This window comes from Temnothorax longispinosus, chromosome 2, assembly GCF_030848805.1.
Source record: "Temnothorax longispinosus isolate EJ_2023e chromosome 2, Tlon_JGU_v1, whole genome shotgun sequence".
In the NCBI taxonomy this organism is placed as follows: Eukaryota; Metazoa; Arthropoda; class Insecta; order Hymenoptera; family Formicidae; genus Temnothorax; species Temnothorax longispinosus.
In genome coordinates, this window is record NC_092359.1 from 23608347 (window position 1) to 23635803 (window position 27457).

Consider the following 27457-nt stretch of genomic DNA (forward strand, 5'->3'; position numbering starts at 1 on the left):
TTGATTGGTTAACTTGTGATGACGCGACGCGTGACGCGCTCAGTGGAAACTCGGCCTAAGCGCGTGGTCACTGGTCAGTGGTGCGTGGTGCGTGGTGCGTTGCGTGGTTTGTTTAGTTTAGCGAAAGCCAGGCGAGCTGGCGCGACGATCGGAAGGATCGGGAAGTGAAGGGTGAAGGCGGTGTAGTAGCCACTGTCACTGTAGCCTCGTGTACGTACGTACGTATGTATGTACATACATACATACATACATGCATACGTACGTGTTGCACACGCCCGTAGTCGTAGTTGATTCGCGTGGTTTTGAAGCAACTGGGAGCTGGGAGCTTGTGGGAGCTTGTGAGAGAGCTGGAGAGCTGGGAGTGCTGGGAGCGACGCGAACAACGTGATCGGTGCCATCGGTGGTTCGTGGTTCGTCGATGGTGTCGTGATGACGTCAGATCTCGAAGTATAGGTCCCGAGTCCCGAGTCCCGAGAAGCGAGAACGCCGAGTGACGAGTGACGAGTGACGAGTGACGAGTTTAAAGCCGAGTGGTCGACAGTGGCAGAGTGCAGCCAGTGCAGCAGTGGCATAGTGGTCGAGTAGGGCGTGAAATCGTGCGTTCTGCCGTGAGCCGTCCTCTCGTACGCGACGTCGGTCGGTCGTCGGATGGAAGTATGTGCGAATAAGAGCGCGCGCGCGCGAGACCGTTTTATCCACGGGATAATTATGTTCGGTGCTGTTTTAACGTGATCAACAGCCTCAACGGTGAATAGTCGAATAGTGTACCATGTTCCGCTGCATTCCGATTTTTAAAGGGTGTAACAGGCAGGTGGAATACGTTGACAAGCGTCATTGCTCTCTGCCGTGCGTCCCCGACGATATCCTGCGATACTCGAGGAGCTTGGAGGAGCTTCTGCTAGACGCGAATCATATCCGTGATCTACCAAAAGTAAGCGTCGTCATGTGCCGTACACGTACAACTTTAATCTTTAGTCTTCTAACTTTTCACTCTCAACTCTCCTACTCTTATCGCGCCCATCTCTCACACGAGGGGACACGACACGCGTAGACCCTCCATTTCCACGTATTGCATTTTTTCCTTGTTACGCTTCTTACCGTTGTATTTGTCACGTCCTAACGTCCTAGTCTAGTCTCGTCGGCGACGCCGCCGCTGCCGCCGCCGCCGCGGGGATACGACCAGGATCATTCCGAACGCGACTGGATGAAATCTGGATGAAAAACGCCTTCTACTCATGCATGTCTGTTACTTTTATTTCCTTTCTCCGTTTTCGCTTTACGCGAAATACCCACGTACCTAGGACAGCTAGGACCTAGGCGATCGAGAATCGAGAATACCCCACCCCCCTCCCTCTCTCTCTCTCTCTCTCTCTCTCTCTCGACTAATGTCGTATTTCTCATCGTTTCAGAATTTCTTCCGACTCCAGAGGCTACGAAAACTTGGCCTGAGCGACAATGAGATACATCGTTTGCCACCAGACATCCAGAATTTTGAAAATCTCGTCGAGTTGGATGTGTCCAGGAATGGTGAGAAACGTATTTGATATGGATCGTAAGCTGTGACAAAGAGATTTTTGAGGGCGTGTTGCTTTATTTGCGCGCGCGATACGTGCAACCGAGCAGCCGTCAACGCCGTCTAACACCGTCTAGGAATTCAAGCAATTAATCGTAATTAATGTTATTAAAAGAGCTTCGTTAACGATGTCTCACGCCTGACATGTCATTCTTATTGTCGTTCTTATTGTCGTCGTGCATCCTACTTTTTCGGCGTTTGCCGGTCCAGTCGAAGGTTGACCGGGCCCGGGCCGATGACTCTGTTTTAAAGAAAAAGGCAGGCGTGTAAAGGAGCGCGTTGGCGACTTACACGTAGCGGTAAGAAGGATCGAGATTCGAGTTGAACGCCGAACGCGTAACTAGCGTAGCTATCGCTATCGTTGCGTTGACTCAACGATCTACAAAGTTAGAAGGCAAAGTTACTGGAGGAGTATATCGCCGTGTACTTTTAATATTCGACGCGGCAACCGTTGTGGCTACGCGTTAATGAAAGTAATGAAACTCGTGTAACGGTGTATTTTCTTTCGCTTCCTCTCATCGTATCCTCCACCGTAGCGCGTCAAGCGCGTCCGCGTCCGCGTCCGCTACCGACGCCACAGCCACAACGGCCTGGCCGGTTTGGGCCTGAACCTGAACGGCCACAAGCCCACAAGCCACACGCACAATCCACCACATCGCGTTAACGCTGAAGCGGCCGAACTGAGCCGAGCGGAGCCGACTCAGCCGACTAGCCGAGTCGCCCCGCCTGTCACTGGCGCCTCGCGTGAATATTTATGTTTTTCAAACGTATTTCACGTTATTTTACATTTTTCTCTTCTCGTTCTACCCGTTGGCGTTGCCATGGTCGAGTCGTGTCTTCTCTCTTTCTCTCTTTTACGAATTATATATTTGAAATTCGGCGAGTTGATATTTTTGGGTCTCGCCAGGTAGAACGATCAACTCGCGTATGCGTGCGCGCGTACAGGTAGAAGTAGAAGTAGAAGGAATGACGGTGCGGGGCGAGGAGAAGAGGGACGCACGTTCCGCGTACGATAAGAGAAAATCGGATCTGGTATTTTTATTTTAGAGACCAATAGACCATATACGGTATCCGTATCTTTTACACCGGTAAGCCGGATAAACCATTTTTGCACGGCGCGACTCGGTGACGTTGGTCACACGTACCTACCCTAAAATTTATTTCGATCGACTACATCGACTATATGATAAAATATACAATATGAATATAGATATGCCATGCGTCTTCCGATTTTGTACCGCGTATTGATGATTATTTATTGAAAAAACGTCGAATTTTTTGGCGTATTTGTATAACAAATATGACAGAGTATATATTATAGTCTGTATCGAGACTATATCGAGACTATCGAGCTACGCCGCAAAGATGGAAACGTGCGAGTTGGAAATTACAATTCGACCAACCGGGTAATTTTGATTTTAGTCCGATTTGTCAACGTGTTGATTGGTCGAATTCTAATCCGTCCTTGATTGATCCTCAATTGATCTTTATTTCCTTAATTTCCAATGCATAGTCTCGTCTCTCGTACGGACTTGACGGATATCTCTCGGCAAACTCTAAAGAAAGATTTTTAATTTTTATATTAGATTAGTGCTGCCATGGGCGATGATTGGTTGAGGTTGAGACTGTTGAGAGAGAGAGAGAGAGAGAAGCACGCCACGGCAGTCGCAGTTTATCGACATTCGACAGCAACGGCGGCATCGGCTACACGGTCGACCGGGTTGACCGTGCACTTCGTGTTGCATGTTTGACTTTACGTTGCTCCAGTATTTTCTGTATGACTATACGATATATATGATATATCAAATATATCTACATATACGGGCACTTACTTTTACCTTTTATCAAAATCTAAACGTCTAAAGATAACGTACGTCCCACGTGCGTGCAAAAAAATATCTAGTTGGCGAAAATTTTACGCAAATGTAACAGACTCTTGGTCTAAGCCTCTAATTGTAAGATCTACCGATCTCAAACGTGGACGTGAATAAATTTTCAGCGTGCGAAACGGAGTCTGATCGCGACGTGCGACTCGTGCGAGCAGTTCCGAACTCGACTAAAAAAGAATTATCTTGACATTTATCATCACTTATTCCAGCGTATGTATGTACAAACATTTTTCATATTAGCGTTATCGTTTACAATTGAAATGACTAGCGACACGCCGCGGCGCCGCGCCGTTCTCTAGTCAACACAAGTCAACACGAGATAGACGGAGGCCGCGTGTACGCGTATGTGCACGCATAGCATCGCTATCTGCGTAAGTGTAGGCGATTTGCATCAATTATGCATTGAGAAAGATGTTACGTATTTAGTTCCGTTTGCAACAATATCCGCACATTCGTTGGCACTGACTCATCTGGAATCCGCACGCTGTAACATCAGTAAAATGAGCGCGCGATGAATAGCCGCGATCCGCGATGGATCTATCACGCGACGCAGCACGCAGCACGCAGCACGCAGGACAGAACACAGAACACAAAACACAAAACTCCGTCGCTTGCTTGAATGCGTAAAAGGTGAAACGTGCGCAATCGTAACAGGTTTCGGATCGAGAAGGCGAGCTACGAGCTACGAGCTACGAGCTACCGCGCTCGCTCTGGCTCGCTCGAGATGGCCATTGACTACTCTTATAGATCTATGCCTGCTAGCTGCTAACTCTAGTCTTCCTTCGTCTCTACATTTGTATTCAAAATTTTGTTATCGAGCCGATCCGATATAATTTGGTCCTGCAAGGCTCAAGGTTGTTCCCGTTTGAAAAGATATCTTTGTTGGTAGTTTTGATTTGAATTTTCAGAATTCCACACGCATATTCAGGCCTCGTTTTGTACTCTATTTACGACCGAACGGAACGTACTCGCCGATTGTTCTTAGGAATCGAATTAGAGATGGAATGGAACTCGTTTTAACGAGTTTTAACAGTCGAATCGAAATGGAAATAGAACGAATAGCGACTAGCGAGATTTCTTCTTGTCTTCTCTCGTCCTTTTACGTAGACTCTCTTAGCTCGCGACGTGCAAACACTGCAAACACTGCAAACACGACGTGCAACAGAGTAACGATCTCCCGTCACCTCTCTGAGGTAAATTACAAAGGCCGAGGGTGGACGTTTCGAGCTATTTATAATGTTTATTGCGGTTGCATCAAAAGGGTGCATGCTTGCCGCTGACTAGCCACGATGCAGTAGCATATGAAAATCGACGTCACTTGTATAAAAAAGGGAAAAAAGGGGGTACGACGTCCTAGACGGACCCTGGTCTAGGGAGACCCTGGACCCTGGACTGTCGCATCTCGCATCTCGCATCTCGCATCTCCATTCATCCATATAGCTATAGACGCGGGCCTCTTCTACACAAGTTCTTTATTTATAGTGTAAATTGACCGCAGGTCGACACTCGGCTTGGCAACTTTTTCAATTTCAATATCAAATCTATTTTGGTAATAAAATGTCAAAGAAAATTTAGGCTTGTCCCCTGATAATTAGAGCGTTCATATATTTCTTAACTATCCATTTTATAGATTTATTTTAACAACGTCTAATTTAACGAATAAGAGTTTATCCATGAGGCATCGTGCGCGAAAAACTCGTATTTAAAATTATTTATTTAATAATTATATATTTCTAATAATATTTATAAGCTTTCTTAGTCTAAACGTTCTTTATCTCAAATTTTTGTCGAAAACGTTTTACAGTATAATGACTTTGCGTGATGTTTTAAGTCGACGACTAAAAGAAGTCACGGCGCGGACGTATTTTTTTTTCCTTTCTTTTTTCGTAGCGGAATCACGCTTTGTTGTAATTTCCTCTCGTTAGTAATGTCAGTATCGCGGTGTGTTTGACTCTCGCGATATGACGGAGCCACTCTGGATGTGAAGCGAAACACGCGGCGGAGCAACGAGTCGAGTTGTTTTTTATTTTTCTCATTTTTACGAAATGTTGAGTATGGCTGAAATTAAGAAAGTATATAAAGAGAGCTGAAAGAATACTTTCTTTAGTGAAAATTAAATTCTATGAAAATTATTAATAATTCTGTGGAAATATAATTCTTAACAGGCTATCACTCTCTTGAATGAATAATTAAAATAAGCGACATTGCGTTTCAATATTTAAATAATCTTGCTCGTTTATTGCACGCGCGACGGCAATATTGCGTGCCTAATAAAAAAAAAAATTAAATCATTGTGACTGAGATTTATCTTACTTTATATTTTATATTGTAGATATACCGGACATTCCTGAAAATATCAAGAATTTGCAAGCGCTACAGGTGGCAGACTTCAGCAGTAATCCTATTCCAAGGTTATTCAATTATTCTTATCTTTCTTCTATCTTTCCTCTGCCTTCTTTTAGATAGGATTTTTCAATTCAATCAAAGCAATATAAATTTTTATTGATCGTTCCTTTCAGACTTCCAGCAGGATTTGTACAGCTAAGAAATTTAACTATACTTGGACTTAATGACATGTCTCTTACAAACTTGCCACCTGATTTTGGAAGGTAATATCAAAGTAAACCCCTCAAAAAAGCTACAATAATTTATATATCAGATATTGCTATATAATTTTATTTATTGTTTTATAAATTATTGAAAATGTATATTTCTTTTGTAGCTTGGAGGCACTACAGTCACTGGAATTAAGAGAAAATTTGCTCAAATCCTTGCCTGAATCGCTCTCCCAGCTTTTAAAACTCGAACGGTTGGATCTCGGTGACAATGAGATCGAGGAATTGGTAAGTTTTGCGTTTTTTTTTTTAATCGTGATTTTTAATAACGCAAGTGAATGAAAACGCTCATATCTTTCGAAGGAAATGTTTTTTTGGTTATATATATATATATATATATATATATATATATATACATATTTTTTTTGCTGCTCTAATAATGGATTCTTAGCATAGATATCTTACGGTTAAAAATATTATCCGCGTAAGATCGATAAACTTGAAAATTTTTTCTATTTAAATTACCTATTCAATTGCTTTTTCAGCGATTTAACAGTTTTACATCGATCGATTAAACTAACTTTAGTTATAAATTTTAGTCAAACTACGTAAAAGAAAGAATGAGAAGAAATAATCATTTTCATTATACATTCCCTTTCTAGCCTGCGCATATAGGAAAATTACCAGCGCTACAAGAACTATGGCTTGATCACAATCAATTGCAACACTTGCCACCCGAAATTGGTGAATTGAAAACATTGGCGTGTTTAGATGTTTCGGAAAATCGTCTAGAAGATCTTCCTGATGAGATTGGCGGTTTGGAATCATTAACAGACTTACATTTATCACAGAATGTTATTGAAAAGTTACCTGATGGACTCGGCGAATTGAAAAAGTTAACTATTCTTAAAATAGATCAAAATAGACTTTCTACCTTAAATCCAAATATAGGAAGGTAACCGTATAAAATCTAAATTTATATACATTAACTTAACCTTAATCTTAAATCTAACATAATCTTAAAAGTAAAGATAAGATTATAGTTGGAGATAAAAGTTTGCCCATGTTTTGTATGTTTTAGGTGCGAGAATTTGCAAGAGTTAATTCTTACAGAGAATTTTCTTTTAGAGCTACCATTGTCTATAGGCAAACTTTACAATTTAAATAATTTGAATGTTGATAGAAATAGCCTGCAATCTTTGCCGATAGAAATTGGTAAGATGGTAAAATATATGATTTAGATTTTATTGTGCAATATTGAATGTATAAAAGTAAATTTTAAATTATAAGAGAACAAAATTTAAATATAATCCGATTTAATATTTATTTTTTATTTTTTAGGAAATCTGAAAAAGTTGGGTGTGTTATCTTTAAGAGATAACAAATTACAATATCTTCCGGTTGAGGTGGGACAGTGTACTACTCTTCATGTTCTAGATGTATCTGGCAATAGGTATATAATTTTTGTAGTCTGCTTCTCGCATCCACATTATTGTTAATATTATTATTATTATCAAAGATATAAATATAAAAGAAGAGCGAGATATAAAAATGTTACATTTGGATAAGGTATACACTTTTTTAAATTTGTTTTATTACGATATTAAACTTTGCTATACAGGTTACATTATTTACCATATTCTTTAATCAACTTGAATCTGAAAGCGGTATGGTTAAGTGAAAACCAAGCGCAGCCAATGTTAACGTTCCAAACAGATGTTGATGAGGAAACGGGACAAGAAGTACTAACGTGTTTTCTTTTGCCACAATTGGAATTTCATCCTGATGGTTAGTAATTAAATTGATCATTCTACTTTGTTGATTTCTCATCTGGAGATTTATTCTGCAAATTATCTTAAAATATTTGTCTAGTGACTTATTTAATCTTGTATAACATGTTGATTTATTTATTTGAAAAAATTTAACAAGTTTATTCAGATGTACGCAGACGGCGCTAAAGCGCATACACTGACTTGCGTGAGACACGGTGCAAAATAAATAATTAAATATTTTTATTAAATTGTTTTTTATTCTTCAAAATTTTATTCGGAAATGTAGTATGTAAATTCTGTAACTCGGGTGTATATAATTGTAAAAGAGAATAATCTTCAAGTCAAAGTCTAAAATTAAATAAAAGAGATGGCTATCCTTATGTTAGTGATTGATGAGAACTTTTATTATTTATTTTGGTTTTTATACATTTACCGGTATACAATATAAGCAGATTTTATTCTTTAGATTCAGGTAGATTGGGAATGCTAGTTGGTATGAGAAATGTTCAAGGTTGTGAAATGCGTGAGCTGACAAGTAGCGACGATGAAGGTTGGCAAGAGAGAGAAGCATCGAGAACGCATTCTGTGAAATTCACTGACGAGCCACCAGAAGCCGATAAAGAGGTGCGTTTATTGATTTACAAATTTTTTACAAGTTAGTTTGCATTATTTTTTGTTTTATCTTTTCTTTTTTATTTATCTCAACAAATAGATTCCATTTATACGTCAAAACACGCCACATCCAAAAGAATTAAAAGCTAAAGCGCATAAGTTATTTAGCAAAGGAAAAAGTGAAAGTCGATCGGAATCTACGGATGAACAAGTAAGTCTTACGATTAATTTATTTTTTTTCTAGTATATTTTAATTTGCCGAATAAACTTTAACTGTACGTTCTTAACTTTTTATAACATTCTTAATGGACTTTATTTCGCATTATCTTGTAAAATAATCTTGTTCAAACTTTTTTCAGGATGTTTCTCAAACATTTGGATTAGATAAAACAGAATCAGAACCACCAGTCAATCCAGTGGACATGCCGCAATGTGTTTCTGAACAGGAAGAATATGTAGAATGCAATATTACACAAGATGATCATAAAATGCAAGCACTTGACATCGAAACTGATGTCGGCACAGATATTCAACTTAATAAGGAAGCAAATAATCTTCCCATTCAATCTTCCACGGAATTTTACACAGTAAGTAACTTGTGGAAAAATCTGCTTGTTCTAATAAATACACGAGATATTATCTTCTATCCACTGTATTAATTTTTAACATATAAAGAGTGCTTATTGATTAAACAAAATGTCTGTATAAAAATGTTTATATGCATTATAATGTACATATTAATTATAATTTACTCTTGTATTCTCATATACATATTTATATTCTATATAAAAATATATAGAAATTATACATATAAAGTCTTTTCATTTCTTACTAAATTAAGAGTGCTTATTTTCGCAGAATGCAAGAACTGAAAATTCTGTACCAGAATCAAAAGAAAGAGATGATGAAGAATCGGAAAATGAAGATGTGCAAAGACACGTTGAATTTAGTATTGTAGAAGACGCAACGAACGAAGATGTTTGTGATTCAAATAAACCGAATAAACTTCAACGTAGAGACACTCCACATCATCTGAAAAATAAACGCATTCATACCGCAATTGATAAAGAAAAAGTTGCTTCCATTATTGCGCAGGTTGATATTTTATATATTATTTAATAAATGAATTTTACTTTTATTTGTAATACGTATAAAAATATTTAATGTGCTAACACGTAACTCTCTGTTAAAGAATCTGTAAGAATCGATAACATTTAACATTTATTTATACTTGTAGGCACTTGAAAAAAAAGTTGACGAGACTTGTACATCTTTACCATCGCAAGTAGAATCTATGGAAACATTCGACACGCATAGTCAAGGTAAATTTAAAAGTCAAGTTGAAATAGAATTATAGTTCCATTATAGTTTAGCAATTTGCATATCGCATTTATTTATAAAATAATTTAAACTATTTTATTAAACATTTGTTTGTTCAGTTTTATTAGAATTATGGCTATTAATTTACGCTAATAGATTTGATTTTTTGTGAGACATTTCTTACCATAATATATATGTATATTCATTTTTATTATAAAATGATGATAGAAGATTTTAAAGATTTTCTTAGTATATGAATCATTTTGATTTTATCGCATAGTAGAGGAGGGAACATGATAAGATATATCTCTTACCCTACCTATATGGTCTTATCTCTAATTCAGTTATCAATGTGTCTCTGAATAGTACGCGTTAGGAAGTTGATAAATTATAACAGTGTACTTGTCATATATATGTGTGATATTTTTTATATAAATAAAGTTATTTTATATGAAAGATAAATCACTTAAAGTAAGATGCCTAGAAGATATAAATGTTTTATTAGAAATAAAAGGATTAGAAAAGGTAAAAATAAATATTGACAAGCATACGTACAGCAAGGTAATATATCTATTAAATGGCATCAACAATGGCTAATTAAAGACTTGTTATTGTAGATGCAACATCTGATATTGAACCAGCATTGGAAATACGGGAAGAGCAATATGAAATTCATATAGAAAGAACGACAGGTGGACTAGGTTTATCAATAGCTGGTGGTATTGGGTCGACACCTTTTAAAGGCGATGATGAAGGCATTTTTATTTCAAGAGTTACTGAAGGTAAACATTCATTTACAAGTAAATAATTTTTGAATTTATCGCATTGATGCACGTTACATATGAATGTTTCTCTTTTATGGTTATGAAATATTCGCTTATTATATGTTGGTATATGTTTTATGATAATTTATTCCATACATTTATTCAGGTGGACCTGCAGACTTGGCTGGTTTGAGGATAGGAGATAAAGTAATATCTGTAAATGGAGTGTCAGTAGTAAATGTAGACCATTATGATGCTGTGGAAGTATTGAAAGCGTGTGGACGTGTACTTGTGTTGGTTGTCATAAGGGAAGTTACAAGGATTATTCCGCCATATGAACAGGTATAAAATAGTTTTTATTATTTTTTATTTGAATAGGTAATATTACATTAATTTAGTTGCCAGATAATAAGTTTTATTTCAAATAAGCAAGATTAATATTAATTTTTGTCTATTATTTCAGGGACCAATGAGAAAAGATTCCGTATGCTCTAGCTTAAGTACAAGTAGAGCACCAAGTGCAACATCTTACGTTTCATCTACGGCATTGTCACATACTTTAGAGAATGGCGACACATCTGTGTCTCATGAAATTGGAAAGGTAACGTATTTGTGTTTTTGAGCATTTTTAAATGTCATACCTTTTTTTATAATAAGCTACATTAATGATGTGAATTTGATATACATCATATGTGTCACAGACGAAAAAGATTCCTGAGCCTATAATGGCTGTAAAAGACAATGAACCTATGGTATCCGTTCTCTTTCACACGACGTTAATACGAGACCAAAATGGGCTTGGATTTAGTATTGCCGGTGGAGAAGGTTCGCCACCGTTTAAGGATAATAGCGATGTAAATACTTGTACAATAAAATTTATTTTTTACTATTACTTTAATTGCGATTAATTACTATATATTAACTACCGACCACATTTTCAGGCAATTTTTATTTCGAGAATAACAGACGGCGGAGTTGCCCAAAAAGATGGTAAATTATTAATTGGAGACAAAGTAATATCCGTAAGTCTTTCTTCATTAAATCTGTATTAAATTTGTATTAGACGACAAAATTTAATGTATAAATTAATCATTTTTGTGATTTGATTTGTAATTTGCAGATTAATGGAGTAGATATGAGAGGAGCGAAACACGAACAAGCAGTGGCTTTACTTACAGGCTTAGAAAGATTTGTTCGATTAGTAGTCGAACGGGAAATACCACTTTCTCAAGCTAATCTCACCACCGTTGTAACTCCTTCTGAAAAATCGCCGCGTGTTATAGGCGCACCAAAACCTTACACAGGCCTGTACAATCCTAATAGTTACATGGCAAATAGACCTGGATACGGTGGATATCGTCGCTCCATGGATGCCGACAAAGCGTTGACACCGAGTCCTACTTCAAAAACGCCACCGTCTCCACCGGCATTATCCGATATCGTGAAATCCGATGTCAATGAGATGCCTAAAATGAATGGTGTAACTGATTCAGGAAACACTTTGAAGAATGTTTCACCAATATCTCCCAGCCCGACAAGTAATCAAACGTATCCGCAGCCAGCTCCAAGGCATAGTGTTTCGCAGACGACACCTACAAATAATGCTGGTTCTGCAGCTATCACTCCTCATGTAGAGCCTAGACCAGCATCTCCGCAGGAAGACATACAGGTACCGAAGCCAATCACCAACGAGGAATTTCAAGCTATGATCCCTGCTCATTTCCTTCGACCTCCAACATCCTCGCCTTCACCAGACTCCCATCAAGGCCCCATTGTGACAGTGACGATAAAGCAGCCCGATACTTTGCCTGGAGATGTTAGTTTTCCTCCAGCTCCTACCACACTCGGTAAAGTTACTGAGACCGTCACAAAGAGTACACTCACCGAGACCGTCGTAACTAGAGTGACTGACAACCAGTTGATGCAACCACTTATTATCGAGGTATGTGCCTGTTAGTTAGAGAAGCATCAAATAGCACATGTATTGCCAATGTAGTCTTACTTCTATATAGAAGCTTAATTATATTTCATTGTTTTCATTTTTTATCTCGTTTCTTTATGTTCTGTCGTGCACATTTACCGTTTCATCAAAATTTCGCTTAATTTTATTATATACATAACGGAATTAGATACGTAGTTTGGGCACATTTTTATTCTAAAAGCTTTTATTTGTATTTTTACTTTTTACATATTCAATGATCATTAATTATCTTTATTTATCAAATAATATTTTAATTTTTTACATAAAGCTTATTCCCTGACTGGCAGCGACCTGAAACTTGGTCAAATTTGCTCAAAACGACAATCAATTTTAAATTAATGAAAAACATATTCTTAAATCCTCTTGTGAATGCTTATTTTAACATTCCGAATTTATTTTATTTCAAATATAGAAAGCACAAAAAAGTCAATATAACTAAAAGAATTGATTTCATCTTTATTCTTTTTATACATTATCATTTTTTCCTATGATTGTCTCCCTAGCTTTTTCTTTTGCATAATTAAAGACGTACGTGAGATATATTTAAGCAAATATTTAGGCAAAATTGCGATCTAAAAAAAAATAATTATACATGGAAATATTATCGTAAAAAATGAAACGTGTACCGTAGACAAAAAAGACTACACTATAGTTGTATTATGCATGTTTGAACATTTGTATCTTTTTAACTGATTTCTTTATATGCGTATGTGGACTTTTGCTCACGTATATTTCTCTCTTATGTCAATTTTTCTACATTTTTGTAAAATTATTTAAAAGAATATATTAATGGGATGACCTTGGAATCAATTTTAAAACTATCGATAGACTATAATGTTCACAGTCTGTCTCATCTTCCGACATGGGACGAGGTAGGTAGTGTAAAGATTTGTTTCGTCCCATACCATTCTTAACAAGATGGAACAAGTGGAGCAAGTATCGTTGTCACTGTTTTATTTTAGTAAAAAGTCTATAAAAATCCATAGCTTGTTCTATCCTTCACATATTAAATATTATACACTCTAAACTTTTGTTCTGGTTAAAATCTTTTTTACACTTTTACAAATTAAAACCTTTATTTGAATGTGCGCAACTGATTTAGTAATTATTGTTTAGGATGTTGTCCTTGTGAAAGAAGGTTCCTTAGGCTTCAGCATCATAGGAGGAACCGATCACTCGTGTACTCCATTCGGTGCAAAGGAACCGGGAATTTTTATATCTCACGTAAGTGAGTCTAGTACTCTAGTTTTATTTATTTTACTTTACATTGTGGATCATCTATTACTTTTTATATACTTGTATACATGTAGATGATTATTTTTATTCAACTGTACTATATGTTTATATGCCAGGTTGTTCCTGGTGGCATAGCAGCCAAATCCGGCAAACTGAGAATGGGTGACAGAATATTGAAGGTGAATGGTACAGATGTGACAAAGGCTACGCATCAAGAAGCGGTAATGGAACTTTTAAGACCAGGCGATCAGATCGTGCTTACCATTCAACATGATCCACTTCCAGAAAGTTACCAGGTAAATAATACACTTGTATTTTCAACGTGACCGTGCTTTTAAACAGCTGTTGGTGATGCTTATAGAGCTACAAGTCTACAAATTAAATTAAACTTGTCTGTGTACAGTTGTAATCACAAATAAACACATATTCTTTCAGTCACTTGACAAACATATTTTATGTTTATATTATATATATGATAATTTGTGTTTCTTTTAAAAAAATATACCTAGTATTACTAGCATCTTTGAAATATTTATTCAGTATGCAACACAATTAGTACCAATGACTTGGTATTTTTAAATTATTATTCTCAATTTTCTACAACACGTGCACATTTGAGAACGTATTCCTTGGAGAAAAAAATCACTTTAACTTTTATGCTCACACGTAGAATTATAGGCATTTTATTAATCAAGTAATTTTTCAAAAAATTTTTTTTCCTCATTTTATTAACGTTTTCAAGGAATGCTTGTTGTGAACACAATAGCACTCGGTGCTTCAGCGTGTGATCATTTCCTTACCTAATGCAGTTTTTTTTTTTATAATTTGCCCCACAAGCTGGTCGAAATAGAGTACATTCCTGTGACAGTAAGTACTCGATGCCGTTGACATGACCGTAATTTTTGTTCTCCGTTATGCTTCGCCCTACACCAAGGCTGCAACGTTCACTTTTATATTATAATGAATGAATAAACTCGCTTTTTTGCTTATGCCGTGCAATTTCACATACGTACAAGAGACTTTATATTCAAATGCTTTTTATGCTTCACCGTGCTTTCATGCCACTAGTATTAAATGCTAAATAAAAATAATATGACTTTTACTCGTACGAAATTTAATCGTACTTGACCTGTTTCTGCAGTTTTTTTAAATATTAATATTGAATTCCTCTAAAACTCACTCGTTTAAAGAATACTGTTAAAATATGCACAAAAAAGTTCAGTATTGAAATTAAATAATTTATTATATATACAATAGTATATCTTGAAATGAAAGACGATTATTTATAGTTAAATAACAATAACAATAAATATTATAGTTTTGTGTGTGCGTAATATTTTTTATTGTTATATTTCTATGCGATAGTCTAAGAATTCTAAAACCAAAAAAATAGTAAACTATTTTATATAAAGAGAATTGATGTAACTTGTTTTAGGAGTTAGTAATAACCAAGGAAGCAGGTGAGAAGCTTGGTATGCACATTAAAGGAGGACGAAGAGGACAGAAAGGCAATCCTTTGGATCATACCGATGAGGGCGTTTTTATATCGAAGATTAATTCAGGTGGTGCAGCTAAAAGGGACGGACGATTGAAGGTAAAAGTATATATTTGTAATATTTGCATATTATATCTTCTTATTTTAACATATTTAATTTATGCTTAAGTTTATATATTTTATAATAGGTTGGAATGAGGTTACTGGAAGTCAATGGCACATCATTATTAGGTGCAACTCATCAAGAAGCAGTCAACATTCTTCGCTGTTCAGGGAATACTATTACGTTGGTTGTGTGTAAAGGATACGATAAAAGTGACGTTGAATCAATATTAACATTATCTGATGATAAAGGAGTTAAAGGGTCTCACGAAACTAGAGATCCAACTACGGATGATACTAAATCTCTGTCACAAAGTGTATCCAGTTTAGACCGAGATGATGAGGAAGCTGCGATTCTTAGACAAGAACAAGAGATGAAAGCGGAACTTGTTGCCTGGGAACAAGAAGAACGAGAACGTGCGCTTGTAGAGCAAAGAGAGAAATCCACGCCTGAAAAAGTAAGACTTATTTATTTTATTTGTACACGATAAGTTTCATTAAATTGTGAATTCTTATGTTTTTTTAATACAAAATTTCGAAATTTTATATTTGCTATGATCTACATTCAAAAGTGTATAGCGACTACTGCCAGAAAGCTATTATTTTTTTAAATTTTTGCAAAAGATACAATTATTTTATAAAACGAATGTAATTTACAAAGACTTGTATAAGTGTATTTTCAGAAATTCTAAATTGGTCATATGTGATAATTTAATTTGTTTTATTTATACTTTCTGATTCTGGCTTTGATATATAGGTAATGGACGTTGTACGTGCGGCAGAATCATTAGTAAGCAAATCAAATAGCCCTGTTGATATGGTTGTACCACCAAAATCACCCGGGGGCACTAAAGATCTCAAAACTACCACGATTGTTATGAGTAAACATACACTAGCACCTCAAAATCCTAATAACGTAAGTATTACATTATATATTTTTTAACAGATGTAACAGTACATGTAGCGTGTCTCTTGTATATACGTGATGTACTAAATGTCCCAAAATCATCTTTTCCTTATAGATTTTTTGTTTAATTTGTGATGTTTACTTGAAAAAGAATTCAACACCACTCCTTTTAGTAGTTTATTTTGCGCATTTCTTATAGTTTTATTTGTTTATTATTTGGTTAAATATTGTAATAAAAACGAACAAAATATTTTTACTCATAATTCTATCCTACATATAAATAAATAACGGATCTATAGTGACTTTTTTATGATGTATTGCATGGGATAATTTTATTTCTAATAGCTTTATATCTAATAGTCAACAATTAATAAATCTTATTTTATCGTTGGCATTGTTTTTCTTTTGTATGTTCTGCATGGCTTTCTGCACGAAAATAATGTATATTTTGTGTTCTTTTCTGTTTATTCACTTTTTTACTGCTAATCTACAAAATAAAATACGTATAAATCTAAATTTATTTATTAAGTGCAAATTTTAAACATAAGAAAGAGATAGAGAGGTATAAATTAATGGACAAAATTTATAATATTGTTATAAAACATTTAATTTGCCAGAGAGATTTGAACTAGACTTGATAGCTAAATTAATTGTCAGTTTATTATTTTTTATGAGACATTCTAATACTATTAAATTTAATTCTGACAATACAATGTAACTGCACACGAATGTACATTTCTGCATGAAATGTGAAAATTCAGAGAGAGAGAGAGAGAGAGAGAGAGAGAGAGAGAGAGAGAGAGGGAGGGGGGGGGAAGTGGAAGAGAAGAGAAAAAAAATTTATTTATATTTCATTATGTTAAAAGTTATTTAAATGCTTGTTGCATTTTTCACAGAATTGAATTGTCAGAATTTTTTCTTGAGAAATTTCTTTATTATTAAGGAACGATTTTATTGTTATGAAACAATAGTAGCTTCAGTTTTAATAAAATAAGAACGTTTAAAATAGAAGATGTTCAAATGTTTTAATTTGAAACGTTTAAATGAACTTATTCTCACACAGGTTTTATCTGGAAATAATTTTTTGACCTAACATAATCTTTTCAAGTCTCTAAATATTATATACATTTTTCGTATTAACATTTGTTTGCAATAGGAACCGAAACATTTTCATGGAATTCGTAAATCATCATGTAAATATGACCTACTTATCACATAATTTCATTAGGTACTCTTAAATGGCGCATGAAATGTACAGTTGTCAATTGTCTTTAGCATCGCATGATCTCCTGAGCGCCAAAAAGAGAGATATTTCACATGTTTACAGACAGTGGAAGATGATAGTGCTACTTTGGCTGCCCTCTAACAGGAGTGAGTCGTTCATCTTTCTACTCATTTTTCCTGTGTCTGCGTCCATGCCTCTGATTCCGCAGGACTATGCCATAACAAAACATTCTCTAAGAATTTAAGAATTGGCATTAACTCGCGTATAATCATGGTTTATTGCATTTTTATATGTCTACTAGTATGTCTACTGTTACACAGCATAGCTATTGTTACTCTATTTGTTATTAATACTGCCATTACAACATTAAGTATTATTGAAAATATGCTGATGATTGGGTTGAATCTATATAATTAATTAATTTTTTGCTTTGATGAAAATAGGATGAGGATTTAAAAAAGAGCGTGACGCGTAAATGTGATTTTATCCGATTACGCGTATATATATATATATATGTGTGTGCGCGTGTGTGTGTGCATATATTATGTATATAATTCATTTATTCATAGATATGAAATAACAAAAGAGATATTTCTGTGATAGTTAGACATAAATTGTAGTAAAAAATTTCTCATATATTTAACGAGTTTTTTTAAAAGTAACATTTGCATATTAATGCATACATTCGTTTGCAGTGAATTTGGTAATGTACGATACATATAAGATATGATTGCTACAGTTAATCTCGATTAATCATTGGGTGATTTTTCCCAGCTATCGAATGAATGACCACTAAAAATAGGCAATTTGTGATACAAGAATTAACTTTTTAATATAACAAAAGTCTATATAAACACAAGCTTTTAGAAATTTTCTAGTCAGATTAATGAAAATCTTTCCATTAATGTAAATATTTCGGTCGTTTAAATAATGAAATTTTATTATGTACTCAACGTTACATATCTACGTATTTACGTTTTCTAATGATAGAGAGCACTGAAAAAAAAATAATTAGTTTATTTAACGGTTACTGTTACTTTTTGCAGGAATAAGTTATAAGTGTTCTAAAACTTTTATAATGTATAAACTTTTAACTTGAACACAAGTATTATGTGTTACATTGATTAAATAATTTAAAAGGCTAAACAATTTTATATATATATATATATATATATAATTTTTTATAGTTGGATTATCATCTGTATATTAGTATTGTTATTAACTTTGAAGAAGTATATAATAATGTGCTTTATTATTATAATATTATATTTGATGCACAAAATTATTAACTATTAATTTATTAATTATATGTAATTAATTTATTATATATTATATATATATATATATATATATATATATATATATATATATAGTAAGTATTATGACACATTGCACTCTTTATTTTGACTGTAATGTTTCGTTTTTTCTACCGAACTTTTTATTTAATATATTTAGATCAAGTTTAGATTTAAAAAAAATAGTTGAAGTTTATACTATCAATTACTATCATTTTTATATCAGACAAGATCGACTGTTTTGAAAAGGTATAATAACGTAAATACGCATGATTAACTATTTTACGCTATAAAACGATGTTATTATTATTCCGTTCTAACTTTCCGTGCAAACCTTGACGAGAGAAAAATATCTTAAATTGTTGAGAGTTATAACCATGTTATGAGCGTGTTTTGAATATTGGCCTTTGTCTCAGTTAGACTTATTAATAACCTTGACAGTATATATATTAGTACTACAATTAAGTCATATCATTATTGAAATTTGAATCAATGTATCAATATATTTTCTATAAGCATTATATGTTCATATAACTTTAATGGACCAGATGTTTATATATTATTACAAACTATCAGATAAGCTAATATTTACTTAAAGATATCTGAAAGATGTTAATGTTAAAGTTCCAGTTGATCGGCGTAGGAATAAAATTTGGATGTTTTTAAAATAATCTGCCTATGCACAAAAGTTTTCAGAAAGTTATAGTTATCCCTGTTGTGAAATGTACAAGATACTTTTTTTTCATAACTATATATTTAGATAGGGAGAGAATATACATATATGTGTATATATAATTGGAGGGTATATTATTTTACTGTAAGATAGAGTTTACTTAAAGAAACCGATTTATACTACGTTGTTTCATATAATATCCTACAGTAGAGGAGACTGTTTATTCTACAAAACAATTTTAGTAGAATCAAATTCTTTTCTGTCTACGTCCTTTTTCTTATAGTCCAACAAATAAATAAAATAACATTTTTATGGCTTTCGAACAAAACATACTTTTTTGTTCTTTAACAGTAGAGTTCAAGAAGATCGAATATAAAGATCGAAGATTGTTTCAAAGCAAAAATTCCCAAATATGCTTATTTGGATTTACTTAAGTATTGCAAAAGTGATGTAGGTGTGAAGCAATAAAAGTAAATAAAACATACAAAGTTTTACGTTTGAATGGTACAAATATATTTTCAATGTCATAGAAAAATATGTAATTTAAAGGGAAATACAACACATACACTTTGAATTATTCTACAGGATAGAAAATATAGCCCAGTGAACGGTCGCAGGGTAACACAGTGAGACGAAACTAGCTAGGTGTCCCAAAGCATTCGAGGTACATAACAGTCTCCACTACTACATCGATACGTACGATGAATAGGGTACAAATATAGGATATAACTTTATAAAATGAAAGAACGTGTTTAACATACCGATCATATGTTTACAAATTAAATTATGCGCAACGTTGCATGATTTATTGCAATAATAGTACAATTGAAAGATACACTATTGAACGTATAGACAGTCATAAGCAAAAAAGATGATCGGACGAAGAAGTTTGAAATTCTTCTTTAAATCCTATATAGATTTTGTATGGCATGTAGCATTTGTGAAATAAATCTGTTTTAAAGTCTAATTATCAAAGGATTTAAGGATATTCATATTTTATGATCTATTATATTAATGTTTTATTTTATTATTTTTAATTTTATCGTTTATCTATCACATAAAAGTAAATAACGATTTTATCGTTAAAGAAATTGAAGAAGCGTTTCATAAACTACAATTTTATAGATTAGTAGGGTGGTGTTGGAACATAATCAGTATATATGTATTTTGTGTTGTAATATATATTAATTAAATAGCAGTATGTTGTTGGTTGCTTTGCATGTAATTGAGTACTTTAAGATGAATTATTTTATTTTATCTCAGTTTAAGCCATGTTCCACTAACTAAGTAATTAATATAATTTTCCATGTTATTTACCCAGTCAAGAACAAATGAGACATCTGGAACATCAAAGGATTTTTCTTCGTCCAAGTCATCTACGATCCCTGATCTTCCTAAGGCAGCAAATTTTGAACGTTCTACTTCTATGCAAACTTTACCTTCTCGAACGAAAAAAAAATCTTTGCCAAAACGCAGTATTACGTTTGCCGATCTGCCACCGTCTTTAAAAAAAAGTTCTGATTCCATCAATTATCCGTCCCATGTTAAGCCTACATTATCTAAAATTGAACAATCGATTCGGCCATTGCAGGAAACATCTACTTCCCTACCACAAGTTATTTCCTCTCAAACACCTGCACGTTTCCAACTTCCCCCAACACCTCTAACTGCTCCCGAATACTGGGAAAACCTTGACATCTCGGCTTCTTTTAGCAAGCGACAGATAGCACGTTCTGTTGATGGAAATTTTCAGGTTGAGGTGGGTTTCAAAAGCATGTCTAACTAATTAACATATTAATATGTATGTATGTGCGCTCGCGCGTGTATGTGCGTGTGTGAATGTAGAAACATACGGACAAAGTTTTTGCTATAATCTAAGAAATTAATTTTATATTAATTAAATCCTGTGAAAGCATTACTATAAATTTCTTTAATCCAAACCAATCTGACCTTGTCTATTTTATTTATAATATGTATTTATAGCATGTAGGATAGATCCAATGCGTGATTTCTTTTATTTGAAATAATTATCGCTTACAACTGTTCTATATAAAAAAAAATACGTCAAACGATATTTACTTGTGTAAATGTTACAAATACAGCAATCTCCAACCTCATCTCCAACACCACCATTGACGAAAATGTCAGTCAGCGATAAAAAGAAGTTATTTGAAAGTGCCATGGAAGAACATTTGAAACCCTCGCCTAAACCAGGTGAGAATATACATATATTGTTTGTGTATATCATAATTATACATGATTAATAATCAATAATCGTATAATGTATGTATGTGTATATATTACAGATAAAATATTCAGTTTTTTAAGTCAGGACGAAGTAGAAAAAATGCGACAAGAAGAAGGTAAGCTCTTACTTGTAAATATATATGTAGCTCTGTATTATATTATTTAAGTACCAAATTTTTATTTTATATTACGTCATTTATTTTGATGCTTGAAAATAATTATAAAAACCTTCTTCTTTTGTAGAAAAGAAAATTGCAACTTTAACGCGAGACGAACTCAAATCATGGGCACAACTTGATGAAAACGAAGGTCTCGAAGATTTAGATACAATGGATGATCAGGATAATGGACGACCTAAGTAAGATTCAACATTCACGTTTAAATTATTCCTTATTTCGAAAGAAACGTAAACTACGTATTACGTTATATATTCTACGCACGGATCAAATGGGGGCATTTATATGCATAATCTATTAAATATAAATGGCATTTAACATATATTTATTACTCTTTGCCTTGTGGCATGGACTTGCAAATTACTAGACTGTCGAAATCTTCGAATAGCTGTCGAATAGTTTCCGTAGTATTCAAACAATTAACGATTAATTATGGTTACGGTGCGAAAATTGAGATTTTTGACTCATTTTTCAAGTGTTGATGGTATATTTTAAACTGGCCTATTAGAAAAGTTTCCTTTCCCCCGTAATTGTATAATTATGTTTTACATAAAAATTATGCAATTTCAGAAACAACTTTCTTTTAAAAGCTTCTAGTAGATTCCATTTTCCATTAAATTTAAGAATACTTTTTAAGATTAAATTACATTTGAAGTATATTATTTTATAGTCTAAACGTTTAATAGTGTTTATAAATATAAAAAATATGAAAAACTGAATTATATATTTCTTAGTAGCAGCACTCACAATTTGTCTCTGACAATTTTTATATAGATACAACGCATTTACATGTACTCGCTACAAATTTATGCAACATTTGTAATGCGAACAATTTAAGTCTTAAATAATACTAATTTTATGTTACCTCTTTACTTTTTAAAGTTCATATAGCGTATATATCATTCGTAAAAATGCATGCTCGTTACCTTGCAGTAGCCGACTGAGCTCGCGAACTTCGATCCCTCTTATCCAGAATGTTCCCAGCAGCGTGCGGACAGCAAAGGCAGAACGTCGTTTGAAAGAACGTTTAATGCAAGAGGTATTATATTTCAATATTTATTTATTTAATATTTTATTTATTTATTAGATAAACGATAATGTATGATGTAGGATTTTTAATTAAAATTATAAATAAAACTTTAATATATTCAAAGTCGTTACGCTTGATCTACTAGTACATAGTTATATAAATTACCGTAATTGTACCTACTCTAATCGTGCAATGTTATTTTTGAAATTCAAAATTTCTTTTCTTTTAATGATAGGGTCTTATTTCGGACGAAGATGAGGAACACCTTTTAAGCCCTGCGGAACAACGAGCACTTAGAGCGGAAAAACGTGCTGCTTGGCGACAAGCGCGTCTTAAATCTCTTGAACAGGTAAAGCTAAAAGAGATTCTATACATTTATATGTATCGATAAATACATAATGTTGTGATAATAGATCCGTCTTAAATAAAATAATACGTTGCGTGTTTTCTTTTTATAGGATGCGCTTCAGGCACAGATGGTAATCAGAAAGATGAGTGAAATAATGGACACTGCTAATAAGGAAGAAGATACGCGTGATGCGACTGATGCGACCGATCCTGCTCCTGATCAAGAGAAAACAGTCGAGGTAAAAATCTAAAAGTCTAGTGTCCTGGGGCAAAGTTAATTATATAATAAAACATGTATAACAAGAATCTTCAAGAGAGACAATTAATCTGCAAGCTTGATTATTTCAAAGTTATGTGTTTAACCCATTTGTTTACTAATCGGTGTCTTGCTCGCCTAAACTAACACACAGCCTTCATGAAGGAACAAATCATGTTATTACAACGGTTCCCGTTTGTCTGTCTTTTACTACCTTAGTTTACTACGTTACGGCCGTCTAGCGCAGATTTTCCTAAGCTCGCTGTGCGCAGTAAAGTGGGTCCTCCTAAAGAGATACGCGAATCCGAGAAAGTAGTGGACGAGAAGGTCACTCGGCGTACCGAGGAATATCTTGACGAGGTGACGGGCGAACGTCGTGTACGAACCGTCGAATACGTCGAGAAGCTCATTGAGCGGCAGGTATTATACTTGTAAAATTTGGCACGAGCGTCCAAGTACCACATTTATTACATAAATGAAGGGAATAAAGAGCACAATTATAAATTATCACTGTTGCAACTATCTCTGGAGTGCACCGTATATATTTAATTAAATCCGTTTTTTTTTTTTTAATCTTTTTATTTTATTTACGGGTATAGATGGATTATTCCATGCCAGATCGCACATGTTTTGGGATACTCGCGAGCTTTAGATACCGTATTAACATATATTGTCTGACAACTGCGTGATTAAAAAACTATTGTCGATAACATTCGTTAAGGGTAAACGGTAGGAAATAAATCATTAGATACAATGCTGAAAAGCACCCAAGTGTAAGATGACATCACCCAAATTCACCGTATTTTATACACGCGCGTTTACGCTACAAAAATTCATTACGAAAAATATTAGAAGAAATATTTTTTTTTCTCTTGTGCTTTCGTGCATTTATATAACATCTGTGTACTGTTTGTTCAATTATTATTGTGTTATTCTTTCAAGATTCCATCGCTTACATCGATGGTACATTACGCACCATCGTGAACTATGAATGTTACTTCTACTGATCTCACTAACAACTTTTTCCTGAACTCATCGGTAATTTGGTTTTTATATATTTTATGTAGGTATATGGTTTTAAGCTCATGGCTTTATATCTATATGCAATGTGCGCATGATTTATTTTGTTCATATTTTCTCATGCTTGATGTGCTTTCTATTGCATGTAGAGATGTGGTAGAATTATGCTAAAGAAAGCGTAAAAAAAGTCAAGAAACATTTAGGGCAACTACTTAACATATCTTTTCCATTAAAATTGGAATTAAAATCTCATTTTGTGAAGTCTATAAGTAATGAAGAGCGATGGCTGATGTATGTGCATACGTCCTCACATACGTGTGATGGAAATTGATGTTATTTGATCTGTATACACATATCTTAAATCTTAATATATTTATATATTCTACAGATACCACGAGATTTTTGGATTGTTTCTGTTATAAACTGTAAAAAATTGTAATCGCACTGTTTGCAATATATCCTTTATAAATTCAGAACGTATTGCGCAAAATTAACTACGATGAAAATTTACAATGTATACATTTTTATAACTAGGTGGAAACCTTGAGGGAGAAGATTATATCATTGGAATTAAGCAATGCGGAAGAAGACGTAGAAAGTATAACTGGCACTGGTGCAAGCGATGCTGAAAGTGAAAGTGAAGATACCACGGGACAAAGTATGGCTGTTAGTACTGTAAAAGAAAAGACAGATTCTCATCCTACGACCGACACATCTGAAATTGCGAATGAAACTTGTGCTAAAACAACGGAAAATATTACTGTTGCCGCTACAAAAAAGAAAAAACGTAAGCGATCAAAGAAAGGTCGTCACTGACAAAATATTTTTATGTGTATTTTAAACGATAGAATAGGTATACAAAACATTGATGTTAAATAGACTTAAATCGAAAAACCGACGAAAATTTTTTATTATTCCAATATTTTACTATTACGCAAATTCATTGTGTAATATCGTTTTATGTGAATATGCATACATTTATGCTTATTACACAAGCATAGATAAATAACACAGACATACATATATACTTATATGCATATTTCAATCGATTCTTTTTAATTTTCAATGCATCAGTACATGTTATTGTCACATAAATGTCCCTGTATTTTATAAGTGTCCTTTTCTTTTTCTCTATATAAATTAGTAATATGAATATAACAAAAATGGCGATCTGGCACTAGATCTAAACGTATTGTTTTCAGTGAACATGTAACAGGTATCTACACAAAGCTTCATAATTGTTTCAGTGAATACGCGATATATTATCCATTATTTCTGTGTAGAAATATATAACCACCATTTTTATTATATTCTGTGTACGTACCATGTATGTTGCGATTTCATAAATCTAACGTGTAACAGAAACTGGTGAATTTGCATATTTTGATATTGAACATCGTGTTATTTCATAAATTTCGTGTTTACTTGGAATTTTGCTAACTCATCGGGGAATATAAAGTAAATTTAATTTAAGAAAAAGAGATTAAAAATAGAAAAGTAATTAAGTAATATTTTAGTAACAAAGAACTAACGTACGGAAAATTATAACATTTATGCCATTTGTTATTATTTTTTGGATTTTTTACATATTTTAATTTTATTTTAATATACGGATGTTTTAATCTAATCCGTTTTTACCCTACCTTTTGATTGTGTAACAATTATATACATGTACACGCGATGAAAATATTGAGGCAAAAGACATAATAGATATTACACTGGCGAAGAATTTTCAGACCCCATTGCATTTTTTTATTATATACATACATGATAAAAGACATGCTCTTCCGTTTTTCTATAAAATTCTTCGAAAATTTTTATAATCGTTTCTTTCAAAAGATGCTTTAAAGATGTGATAAAACTATGCAATTATAATGTTACATACATAATTACGACTATGTTTTATAATCGTGTGCAGTATAACATTCTTAAAACGTCCATTGTCATATACTGATTATTTATATTCATTGAAACATGATGAAATGTGTTTTAAATTGTTATTTCTATAACTGGTTTGCTAATATCATGTAAAGTGCATTATAGGTAATTTAACTGTTGCTGAGACAATGTTTAAATTATAGACTTTAGATTGACCAATGGGCTTATCTTATGTTTGTAGAATATTTTATTTATTTGATTTTAATATATAACTTTTAGAAAGATTTTATTTTGATCTGAAATAGATTATTGTAAGAAAAACAAATTTATATTTGAGTCAAATAAGAAAATATCAAATTTCAGTTTACTTTATTGCAGATTCGTCGTGTTGAGGAGCTACCCAAAAATCAGGGGTAAACGTAGATTATTACAGTTTGATCATTTTAATGTTTAATCAGAACAAATTTTGCATCTGCTTCCATACATATTTCATACTTTGGATGCATTTTTAGTACATGTACGCGAGACTGTGAAAAATTTAAGACATCACACTTTTTGTGTAATTTATCATTCATAATGTATTTGTAATATTAATATTGTCTTAGATTTAAGAATATTATTTTATACCGAACATTTTTTTTACATTATTAATCCAAAAAGTAAGCGGTTAAAAATATATATTTATTTGATAGACAATGTGAATAGATATGGATTTTCCAAGTGTAAATAAGTAAAATTAAATGAAATTGCGATTATCTGCTGTTTAAAGTGCGATTAAAAATGAGGGACCAATGAATGAAATCAAGTAAGCTCGTTCATTATGTAAGAAAGGCACTTGAAAGATACTATATTGTCGATAATGTATGAATAATGTAACGGAGAGTTAAAACTTTGCCTACAGAGTATCACACATCAAACTAACAATGGGCATATATAAGCGAGTGGAGAAAAAAACAAAAGTTTTACTTCACTAAACACTAAAATCAATCTATCTAATTGAAATGTTTTATCTTTAACTGTCCCAAGCGCGCGCGCGCGCGCGCGCACACACACACACACACACACACACACACACACACACAAACTATTTATTAATATACCAT

The 27457-nt window shown here is 33.5% G+C and overlaps 1 protein-coding gene across 6 annotated transcripts; it reads left to right on the forward strand.

The window, feature by feature from the left end:
• The first annotated feature begins 122 nt into the window (after positions 1 to 122).
• Scrib (scribble planar cell polarity protein) lies at positions 123 to 27439 on the forward strand. Of its 6 annotated transcripts, XR_011730853.1 has the most exons (36): positions 123 to 931; positions 1410 to 1527; positions 5795 to 5873; positions 5982 to 6071; positions 6185 to 6305; positions 6680 to 6972; positions 7099 to 7232; positions 7359 to 7470; positions 7639 to 7805; positions 8256 to 8413; positions 8502 to 8612; positions 8761 to 8988; positions 9260 to 9496; positions 9639 to 9723; positions 10339 to 10503; positions 10652 to 10827; positions 10949 to 11086; positions 11187 to 11339; positions 11427 to 11507; positions 11606 to 12427; positions 13583 to 13690; positions 13819 to 13998; positions 14540 to 14569; positions 15138 to 15296; positions 15386 to 15757; positions 16057 to 16215; positions 20721 to 21158; positions 21502 to 21613; positions 21706 to 21762; positions 21890 to 22004; positions 22756 to 22861; positions 23088 to 23201; positions 23311 to 23439; positions 23676 to 23876; positions 24399 to 24494; positions 25011 to 25151. XR_011730853.1 is itself a non-coding variant. In XM_071770319.1 (35 exons), exons 1-35 carry the CDS (start codon positions 770 to 772, stop codon positions 25290 to 25292), a joined length of 6192 nt encoding a protein of 2063 aa, XP_071626420.1. In that variant the 5' UTR covers positions 124 to 769; the 3' UTR covers positions 25293 to 27439. The 6 variants fall into 6 exon arrangements, 5 of the variants coding, with proteins under 5 accessions (XP_071626422.1, XP_071626420.1, XP_071626423.1 ...); XM_071770319.1 differs by lacking the exon at positions 24399 to 24494 and having other exon boundaries at positions 124 to 931; positions 25011 to 27439; XM_071770322.1 differs by lacking the exon at positions 24399 to 24494 and having other exon boundaries at positions 124 to 931; positions 11606 to 12154; positions 25011 to 27439.
• Positions 27440 to 27457: the final 18 nt, after the last annotated feature.